We start from the raw sequence: 11,199 nt of genomic DNA, 5'->3' as shown, positions 1-11,199 counted from the left end.
AAACTGAGGGCAACCACGTGTAGCAACCACAGGGCTTAGCGTTCATGCAGTTGCAGGCTTTTCTCCCTTTATTTGGACACAGAGCTGGAAACTATAAAGTATTTTTATTCACTCTGCTACTGTGCCCATTTCCAGAAGAGGGAGCCAAGTCATGGTAAAACGCAGCCAAAAATCATTGTTCAGCATGTTTAGGTGGGGTTTTTTGGTTTTTTTGTTTTTTTTGTTTTTTTTAATAGTGTATGTGTTTGGAGTTTAGTTCATCTGAGGCAGGAGGGGAGATGAGTGCAGAAGTGAAATGCATGTAATAAGCTCAGAAGAGAACTGAAGAGGTCTCGGGCATGGTACAGTAATCACAGAGGGAGAAATCTTATTAACTCACACCGGTGTATGAGTTAATACTGCGGTAAGTCTCACTGCTGTGGGATGCCAGCACCTCCAACACAGACACTGCAACAGTGGCTACTAACTTACTAAAATTACGATTCAGTTTGGAAATCAGGCACCTCACACAAAGTTTTATTTGCTCTACTCCTTAGTTCCCCTCCTTGGACTGCTCAGTATCACCTCTTCAATTAATAGCTGCTTCGACTAATTTGCTTCTCACATAAGAACCTAGTTTCACTGTCAAAAATAGCAGTTAAAAGTGTTTAACATCCATCACATGCACATAAATAAGTTTAAAAAGTAAAATCACAGACGTTGCTCCTTTTAATGCTGCATAATTTTCTGGGAGCAAGCCTCCCACCGAGCTGATTAAATGGCAAATGGAACCAGTTCAGAAGACAGGTGCTGACTAAAGAAAATAATCTTATGCAAGAACACATTCACCTCTAGTTTTTCCTGTGTTCAGCTTAATCTGTCAAAGGCTTAAGCCAAACAAAAGATTATTGGGTTAATATTTGAGCTGACATTTGCTATCAAGGAAGTTTATCCACACAATGGTTGTATTATTTGAAGATTTTATGAAGTTAAGCACAGATCAAGACCGAATCCTGAAGGGGCATGAAGGGAGAAATAAACTCACATGTTCCATAAAGGGCAAGCGCTGCCTCCTGAAAGGCCAGCCCAGCTGCAGCTGGAGAGCTCCCTGCTAACCCTGGGCAATTTCAATGCAACTCGTCCACAGGCTGAAGAAAACGCAGGTGGTTTCTAGTGGTACATAATGCAACTCTGCAAAATTGCTGCAGGCAGCAGTACGCTGAGAAATAAGCAAAAGATCAGGGAAGTTTAGAAGTTGAGACTGCTTTTAAACGAACATCAAGTGCCGGGCAGAAATTCATCCCTGTGGGTATAAGGTAGCAGCATGCTGTTGGAATCTCCGCTTAACGGGAGCATGACAGAAAATGCACAGAGCTTCCCGGTTCTGAGGTGCCCAAACGCATCAACGCGAAGCCCAGAGGTAGTATGGCTCATCTTGCCCTGAGTTTCATCCTGTGAAGGCAGGAGGGGAGAGGAAATGAACAGCAGTCGTTTCTAGCACCTCAGTGTGTCCACGGAGAGGTACAAATCCTTTCGAGGGTGTTGTTCTTAAGAGTTGTTTTGCCTCTGCACAGCTGAGCACGTAAAGCAAACCAGCTGAGGAGCAGGGCTGGGGACACTGTTGCTCATGCAACAGCTATAAACCCTACTCATCCCTTTTTAAGAATATTATGGCAGAGACAAATACTGCCCCGTGACGTCGCTGCTGGATGGGAGATCTGCCATGCAGGTCAGAACCCGTCTCGACTCGCTGTAGCCTAAAGGCAGATTTAGGGCAAAATATGACCCCATACCCTTTTATATTCTTTGAGGTATCTCAAGGACACTTCCAGCTGCTGGTGACAGCAGGAGGCCCCATTAAGTGAAGATAAGACACAAAGGGATCACGCTCCAACTCAATTTAATAAGCTTCGTAACGAACTTGGACAGAAAGTGGTTTGAAATAAGTCGAGCAACACTCATCTACTAGTCAAGGGGGTTTTTTAAGTAATGCTTTTAAGCTTATGCTCAAGCATACAAAGCATAGATTTTACAAATTAAAAACAATAAAATCATCCTAGAATAATGTAATGGCTTCCCCTATATGTACAAGGAGTGGAAAGGAAACAGAATTATTTCCAGGTAATTTCACACTTCTTAAATGCTACATAAGTGCTCTCCACATTCATTTCAATTTTTCTTCTAATGTAGGTGGAAGGAGCTGAAAGTGTTTCAATGAAATCATTTTAAGGAGAGAGAGGTACTTCATCCTGGTTTCAAGCTGTATATGCTTGCCTCTTCAAAAGTCTCAAGAGGAAATGATTTACTTAAAATTCTGCTGTTAGTTTCTGTGCAGCACCCTTGGTTTTTCCAGATATATAAAATTAAACAGTTCAGCAAGTATTTCTCAGAAAGTACCACCAGTACTTCATCCTCATGGAAACCTGTTATCCCCCACCCTTCACAAATGACTCCATTGTACAACAGAAGCAACCACAGTTTATCTTAGATTTGACAGGCATAAAAGAAGCAGGGTAACAGCGAAAAAAAAACAGTTAAGAGGAAGGTGGTTGGTTTTAAAAGAGGAGATAGATTTGTAGCCTAATCAAAACACACTTGACATACAGCCTTTCTGCAGAGGCATATAGGACAGGATATTTTACAACCCAGCGGCTTCATGTCCGTAGCATTAATGAAAAAAATCTTACTTGCTTTCAACTAAGGGAAGGTTGGGGGAGGAATGAGTGTAGTGTACCATGTTTAATTACCAATTTGTTTGCCACCGTTGAGTTTGGAACAAACCTTCTTACAAAAGTTATTTTCATATTGTTCTAAATTAAGTGGAATAAAATATGTATTTTTACACTAAAGCAAACTGATCAAAGTGGCATTTAATAATATTTGTTAAAGTGGTTATCTAACAAAAATGGGTTAGCAAAATCCCATTCATTAGTAGTCACCAAATAAGACACTTCTCATGCATATGACAAAAGTTCATTCGTGTACTGAGACGTCTGTTTACTGTGTACAATATTTCCATAAATTATAATATGTTTCACAGCCCCTACCATTCAAGAATATTTCAAACAGATTATATATTATATTTGTATATGCAAACTATTTTATATACACTAATATAAAGATCCTTAGAAGTACCAATATCACTACCTTTACGCTTTCTCTAAAATGCATAGCTTTCGAATATTTTCTTGCAGTTACCAAAAACTTTACAGATTAAAGCTGCTTATCAATGTGGCATGTTCATAAAAAACAAAGTGAAATCATTCTATACTAATTTTATATTAAACCCCTTAAAAAACATGTTTATTATTTTAATGGGAAAAAAAAAAAAAAGCTAGGGAAAATTCAAGTAATCTATGCTCAATCTTTGCCCAAATACTATATGAATTTAATGTAACGTTCTAGAAGTGCAGTGAACTTCTCAACCAGGACTGTAATACTGCATTTCTCATGGAGAAAAATGCTAGTCATGCCACAAAAACGCACCATTTTCCACTTCATCTGGGAGAAGCTTTAGATGAGATTTAACAACACAAGTGTCAGAACAGAGAAAAAGCTGATCAGTTATATATGAAGAAATTAGAGCTATTCCAGTTTTGTTTCTGCAGTTTGTTATTAAACAAAGTTACATTAACCATACAGTTTCTCACAAACTAAAAGTTATACACTGTTTTCAGACATCAACAGACTGGAAAAAGAAAAAAACAAAACAAAACAAAAAACCCACAACTGTTAAAAGTTTGGTGTTAGAATAACCAGCCTGATTGAAGGAAAGCCAGACTGCTGTTGTAGTTGGGGGGCTACTGATAGCTTGTTTGTTATGTATAAACTTCGAGACCTCTATACCACAAAATGCCTCAAAGTAGAGAAGAGAATGATCAGTAATAAATGGGAACAAATAACTTTGTTATATCCATCATCTAGCTTAACCTTGGCGCTCTGCATCTGTAATAGCTGCTTAACAAAGAATGGTTTCCCCCCACAAAAAATAGTTACACAAGTAAACAGTGTTCACAGTAATGCAATCAGTAACAGGTTTTGTTAGTTTCTGTAAGTCAGGTGTATCTGCAAAGCTTTATACAGTTTAATGCATAAGTATTCCAGTAAAATTAAGTGAAAACTAAGTTTCATTCTACAGGGTAATATCTACCATACAAGACTAGAGTATGTACAGTATGGGACTGGTGTGACAACTGCCAGTGTTTCATGACGTTAAGCTATTTCACCCCTCAGCTCGGTCTTTGCTCAGCAAATCTTTAATAAATTGATATACAGACCTAAAAACCTAGAGATCAATTTGGCAAGATTAGTGCTTACTACCACCAGATATACACCAGTGTACACAGCCGCAAAACCGAGTCAACCAGAACATCCCATACCTAGAAGATTACAATTTGTTGACTTGAAAGTCTGGACTTCACATGTAGAACATTAAAACTATAATCCTAACTGGAGTGAGGACAGTCAGTAAACAAATAACAGGTGAAAATGAACTGTATCTCTTCAGAAAGGTATGGAAGAATTGAGAAAATGGAAATTTCTGGTTTATAGACAGCCCTGCTCTGCTCAGCTCAAGGTATAAAGACAGCCCTAGCAGCTCTAAAACTACAATTCTTATTCAGCAAGCATAAAGGCAGATCCTGCACAAGATGATGCATCAGAGGCTTCAACAAGCATCTCTCCCCTCCACTTAATTTCCTAACACAAGCATGTCTTTCAGCTGACAAACATCCAGCGGCCTTCAAAGCCTTAGCAGCCTGCTGGAATCACTGCAGTGTCTATAGCTGCAAATGTAGTATGGGAGGGAAAGGCCCCTGCTAACAAAAATCCTCAAATGCCTCTGGGGGCCATTTTGGTCATTTCTGAAAATTAAGAAGAAAACTTACTTCCAATGATACTCCTCCTGAAAAGATGGGTCACTGATCCATTATGAACATAGCTCTCACCATATAAAGCACCAAAAAGTCAGAAACAGGAAAAAAAAAAAAAAAAAAAAAAGTCCTTAAATTATGATTTACAAGTTTGTACACTATTTCCTAAGCAAACAGTTGACCTTACTGCAAAGTTTATAGATGAAAACTTAACCAGTTACTTTTAAGGGGAATGTATATCTGGCTATAACTTAAAGGTAGAAAATATTCACTGTTCTATATACACATTTCAAACAGGAGACAGTTAAACTTAACTGAATAGTTGCCAATGTAACTCCATATTAACTCACTGGCCACTAAACTAGGCATCAGTAGCCAATTAGAAAGCTTGAGTTCTGTACTTTTAAAAATGCTATTTTTCCTGTCCTGTTTAATTGTTTTTTAAAAATGTATTATAGTGCATAGCCTAAGTCAGACTTTCAAAGAGATACAGCGCCTTTCAATGCAGTTTTTGCAGCATTTAAAAGGGACTTTTCTCCCTTCAAATTAGGTGTTCATTGAAAAATCTGAATTGAATGCTGTACTGTAGTAAAAATATTTCAGTCACAGACTGATATAAATGTATACTGTGCAGTACTAAGATTGTTTGATGTCCATCTGCACACATTTTACTTGGGTTCTTCAATCGTCCCCTTGCTGAGGTCTGTCATTTTGGGATATTTCACTTTCTTCTGGTCCAGCTCATTCTGAGCCCACAGTAGTAGTTTCAGTAATTTTGCCAACTTGGGTGTTGATTCACGATTTTCATAGTCTAGAACAGCTTGATTAACCTCACTCCATACCTGGAAAAGAAACACTGGAGTTCAGTAATAGTTTTTAACATGATTAACACTGCTAACGTTACACAGAGATTAAAAAGATAACATCTAGTGTATTAATTCCTCAGAACACGGCCAGGACAAAGCTCCATAGACTATGAGCTTGAAAAAAAAACACGGAAGAGAGCCAAGCAGTTGAATATATTAACACCAGTTTTTAAAATTCTGCTTAAGAAATACTTCTGTTCTTTTGCATACCAGGGTATGTATTTTTCTCTAAACGTTTAAAAAATATTTTGACGTTATTTTCACCACATATGAATAAAAGACATCAATTTACTTTTGTGAAAGGACTACCTTCTGTCGCTGCATCATGTTGAGCAAGTCTCCAAATGGTGATTCTTCAGGATTATCAAAGGCAAGCAAAGCCAGTGTACGCTCCATTTCTGTCAGGCATTCCCTGCTCTCCTCGCCTTGTTCTGCTAATTGGGTCTGAGCAAATTCCAGAGCTGCTTCTGTCTCACGCTGCCGAATCAGTTCAATCAAATGCTGCTGCTACATACAAAAGACACAGCAATATTAGCTAAACAAATTAACAAATCACAAGTATTTCAAGACAGTACTCTTCGGACATTAGTATGTCATTTGAGACAAACGCTAATCCATAATTAGACAGTTTGAGGTCAATTCTTCTCAATGTCTGAGACAAGGAGCAGCACACTTGTCTACAAAAATCTACCAAAAAAGGTAACCTGACCCTTTTGAGTAACACATTTTGACAAGATGTGTTACTAAAGGAACTACTAGAAATTCAGACTAACAGTAATTGGAAGTTACTAAGTCACAGACCACTGCTACTAAGTTTTCATGTTACTAATTGTATATGATGGTTCCTGCACCATGCCACAAAGTTTCCCCTTGCTGCAAAATGATGACAAGATCAAACACTGGAAATTGCATCCACCTTCAAACCTCACAATATTCTCATACGATCTGCACTACTTTTTCCAGTCTCTCAGCAATCTCTAAAACAAAGATAATGTTTGCCACCTGTCCTTACCTGCAAATGAAAGTAAAGATATCTGTTTGTATCTAGCAGTTCTGGATGGAGACTGTTTATTAATGCAATGGCTTCTTGAATCTGTCCTTTCAATATCATTTCTCGAATTTTTATTCTTTCATCGAGAGTTTCTAAATCAACACTGGGTTCAATTCCAGACTCCATTCGAAATTTTTCTGCTGCTTCCTTAAAGCCCTCTGAAATAGAAACATGTTACCTATGAAATGTATTTTATGAAGCACCTTAAAAAAAAAAAAACATCAGCTTAAATGAAAGTATTTGACTACTGTTTGTGCATTTGAGGGGTTTAAAGATTACGTCTCAACTTCTGAAAAATTCTTGTCTATTTAAACAGGCATTTATCCAACAAACATCAAACATTACATGCTTAATTCATCCTTAACTCAAGTGCTCTCATTCTCTAAGGATGCATGCAACTTGTAGTCCGATATCTCTTAACTTGAAAGCTTGTTTTGTACTTAAGTAGAGCAGTGTACTTATTTTAAAATGGGATTTTCAAAATTTGAGTGGTTTGACTTCTCCCTCCTGCCCCCAAATCTGTTTACATTGACCTAGCAGAATCGACAGAAAAGAAATTTTGCTTTCTCATGCTAACACAATGTTTGTTGTTTTTTTCAGTTGTAACAACTATTTTAAATCCTAAGCCATACTTTCATACACACAGAAATTATTTACGCCACTAAGATGCTCTTCCTTTATCCCAGAAGCTTTAGCTACACACCAACGTAAACAGGGGTGTAGGTCAGATACAGATGCCTCCGCCCTAGTATAGCTTCCTGTGATGGCATGCAGCATAATTGCTAGGGACAATTTCCAAGGGTTTTTGATTGTTCTAAGTATAAAGTTAGGCTATATGCTGAAGGGGTTAATAACTTTGATCTCAAACTATTTTGACAAGGGTGCCCTTTTAAGAGTTTATCTTTCTAGCCAGTTAAAACTTGCTTCTGGTAGTTGTTCTGTGAAACTTTCAGAGTGTTATTTAACAACTGCAACATATCTTGAACTGTTTTAACGGCACAAAAAAGGACATAATACAGAAGTGGGTCATGTTTTTTTTCCAGCATTTCAGAAAACACTTTATTTTCTCCATCTGTTAGCAGAAAAGTTAAGGCTAATAAATGTCACTACCATTGCGTGATAACTGCTCGGCCTCTGAATCTTAACTTCCACCTAAAAGAACACAAAAGCAGTTGTACATTGCTAAGAGAAGCCAAGAGCAATCACTAAGTCCTCAAAGCCCTTAATTCCACTCCATCTAGTAGCACATTATAACCAAACCAATCTCTCTTGATAAAATAAGCAACATGCCTTTAAGAGCCTCCTAGCATTACAACTCATTTTTACCTGTAACAAGGTAGTTCATGATCAGGCGGTTCATGTCTGCTCTCTGGATATGCAAGTTATTAAGTTTTTCCATCCATTCATCTTTTGTGATTTCATCAGGTTTTTCTGTATAACTCATCCTGGACTCTTGCTACAAGAAAAGCAAAGCATCACACAATTCATGAAGTAAGTTAAATGCATGTAAGCACTGTATTACTACCATCTTTATATCTTTTTAAATGAGATCTTTTAAATTAATAATCCAAAAGAGACACTTTTATCTCAAACCACAATTTTACATTTTTCTCCTCCTTGTTCCTGCACTCTTTCACATCTACTAGCAAGTCTCTTAAAGTTGCCTTCATCAATTGTCAGAAGAAAAGATACAGTCTTCTTGTACTTACTCTTAAATCCACTCCAAATAAATCTCGTTCAGAATTTATACAGAACACACAGCCTCACAAGTGAATCAAAGAGTTTGACAGCTAGCCAGAAAAAAATGTAACAAACATCTAAAGCAATGCCTATGTAAACAATATTCACTTTAAAGTTTTCACCAAAACTTAGATGGGACAGCTCCATATATTGTACAATTACTAAACTGTTATCCAACGTACAACTGAAAGACTTACTCTAGCTTAGCTTTGCTGTCCCCAAAAGTACTCCTGTCAACGCTACTAAAATGCTATCTCCTAGTATTTTTCTCGACAATATATTTTTTTTTCTGATTCGTAAGCAAAGCGCTTTGCTAAGACGGCATTTAATCACTTCCACCTCCAAGTTACGAGCACAGGGGCAGCAAAAGGGGGAGGAGAGGCGACAACAACAACAGCAACAGGCACCGCCACCCCTCTCAGACAAACGCGAGCGGCAGCGCGCCTTCTCACCCCCAGCACACTTCCAACTGTTTTTTCTTTCTTTAAACTACCGCCAAGGCCGCACCGCACCCAACAAAACCGGACAGCAGGGGCAGGATCAGCCCGGGGCTGGCTGAGGGACCGATCGGTCCCCGGCCCCGCATTCACGCCGCTCCCAACCACGCGGTGGTGGAACCGGGCGCCGGCAGCCCGAGCCCGGCGCGGCCCCCGCTGGCTGGGGAGCCCCGACTTTCCCTCACCGCCCCACAGCCCCCGGGCCCGCTGAGGCGCAGCGCCCCCCCCCCGCCCCCGGGGCCCGGGCCACCACGGCGCTCGGCCTCGCTCGCCACAGGCCCAGCGCTTCCCTACCACCCGCAACGCTCGACAATAAGCCAACTGGCCGAGCCAGGGGAAGGTCCCCGCCAAACCACCCCTCCCCGTCCCCCGAGGGAAGGAGCGGCTCCGCCGGCGCCATCTTACCGAGCGCGCGGCGGGGCCGGCTTCAACGCACCAACACGGGCCCGTCCGCCGCCTCCGCCAAGCCGCTGGCGCGCGGGTCTCGCGAGATCCGCCCTCCCGACCAATCAGCGCCCGGGAAGGGGCGAGAAAATGAAACCATAGAGTCGGCCGCCGGGATAGAGCGGATGCCTGGCCGTGTCGGTGCAGACCTCCGGGCGGGGGGGGCGAGGTGGAATGGGGGCGGCCGGGGGGCGCGGCTGCAAGATGGCAGCTCTGCCGCCTCGGGGGTCGCTGGAGCCAGCGGGGCCGGGGACTGGGTCTCGTTCCTGCCCCGCAGCCCCTCATCGGCACGCAGCCTCAAGGCAAGCACCGGGGTAGGGCCTGCGCCGGCTCCGCCATGCTGCCTCCCGCCTCAGCCAGCAGCTACCTCAGGCAGCTCTGTGGCTCATCTCACTCCCCGACTCGCCTCGGGTGGCAGCGCGGACCTCCGTGGGAGAGGGACACCGGCCCAGAGCTGTAACAACTGAAGCAGATATTGGCTGGTGATGGGCTGGTGCTCCCAGGCAGAGGTCACAGGGCGGGTGGCGAATTTTGGCTGTGGCTTGGCGAAAGTTGGCCACAGAGCTGCTCTGCGAGCGTGACGGCAAGGGTCACAGCCTGGTATATTAATGTACAGTTCCACCAGTTCCCCAGTGCTCCTGATATGCTGGGCTATGAACTGTTCGAGCCGCAGGCTCTGATTTGTGGTTTCTGCCGAAATTTGGGCTGGCTGCTGAGCAGAGTTAGCAAACTCACTGTGGCTAGATCCAGCGGGGTTTGTGAGTCAAAGCAGAAAAGCCAAGAGCGCATCTCCATTTGTGTATTTAAATGGAGAGCAGGCTTAAGACGTACAACTTTTACACATGAAATACTGCAAATGATACTCCTCGGAAAAATGTAATTTCACTTACACAGACTGGGAATATGTGTACAGGTACTCATTTTTCACTCATTCTTGTAGCTGTGCAGTAAAGTGCAGGCTCCAAACTCACTTTCATTACAATTGTCCCTACACTGAAACTAAGAAAATCAACAGTTGATTCAATAATTTATTATTTTAACTTAATTCCCCTTAAACAAAGTTCCAAGTTTATAAACAATTCAGAATTCTGGACAAAGAACTTCAAATATTTAGTAATACATGCCAGTAACTGTTAGCCATATGACAGACAAAGCTACGGTCTGGCAAGTATTCTGATTGACTGGAAAGGGTTCTTCCTCAGGCTTTAATCTAAAAACTAATCTCAACGAATTTCATTCATCGGGACAACGTTCACGAGTCCCTATTTGATCTGGTAGGCTCTTATATCTCTCTTTGGTTCAGATGTCCTGTCTCGTTGTCAGCTCCTCCCTAAAAGGTGGAGTTTCTCAGGAGACTTCCATAAAGAGGGAGAGAGGAGGAATGTGCCCCTCTCTAGGAGGGTTTCCTGACTTTTCTATAGGGGGAAACGTACTCCCGGGAGAGAGGAGGCAACATAGCATAATTCGTATCACAACTGCTGTTTACAGGTAAAGAATAGGTGTAGTTATTTTCTAATAAGTAGAATAATATATTGAATAAGTAAGCTAAAACCGTGTGAGCTGCTGTTTGGCAGCACACCTGAGCGTGTGGTGCTAACACCTGGTTTTTTCTGAGGTTGGGATGTTCAACCAACTGCAACAGAAGTTTTCCTTTACTCCTTTATTGTCCTTGAGCTAAAGAAAAGTGAAAATGGGCTAAAAGTAGCTCCCGAGTTGTGGTTTTGCTTGTCATGAAAAACAGTGTGGGATTA

General features: G+C 41.4%; 1 protein-coding gene across 1 annotated transcript; it reads right to left on the bottom strand.

The window, feature by feature from the left end:
• Positions 1-1,862: 1,862 nt before the first annotated feature.
• On the bottom strand, positions 1,863-9,493 carry GID8 (GID complex subunit 8 homolog). Its single transcript, XM_033010437.2, has 5 exons — positions 9,410-9,493; positions 8,094-8,223; positions 6,729-6,925; positions 6,026-6,223; positions 1,863-5,692 (listed from the first exon to the last, which is right to left on the bottom strand). The coding sequence occupies exons 2-5, from the start codon at positions 8,209-8,211 to the stop codon at positions 5,519-5,521; spliced, it is 687 nt and encodes a 228-aa protein (XP_032866328.1). The 5' UTR covers positions 8,212-8,223; positions 9,410-9,493; the 3' UTR covers positions 1,863-5,518.
• Positions 9,494-11,199: the final 1,706 nt, after the last annotated feature.

Source organism: Tyto alba, unplaced genomic scaffold (assembly GCF_018691265.1).
Source record: "Tyto alba isolate M040663 unplaced genomic scaffold, T.alba_DEE_v4.0 Super-Scaffold_33, whole genome shotgun sequence".
Lineage (NCBI taxonomy): Eukaryota > Metazoa > Chordata > Aves > Strigiformes > Tytonidae > Tyto > Tyto alba.
Note: the sequence above shows the minus strand (reverse complement) of the source record. Positions and strands in the feature narration are given on the sequence as shown.

Bases quoted from the DNA above. Each gene is read 5' to 3' on its own strand.
- GID8 (XM_033010437.2), bottom strand. From the start codon at position 8,211: ATGAGTTATACAGAAAAACCTGATGAAATCACAAAAGATGAATGGATG. The intron at 6,926-8,093 runs GTAAAAATGAGT...TTTCTATTTCAG, and splicing joins CATGAACTACCTTGTTACAG to AGGGCTTTAAGGAAGCAGCA. The intron at 6,224-6,728 runs GTAAGGACAGGT...TTTTGTATGTAG, and splicing joins ATCTTTACTTTCATTTGCAG to CAGCAGCATTTGATTGAACT.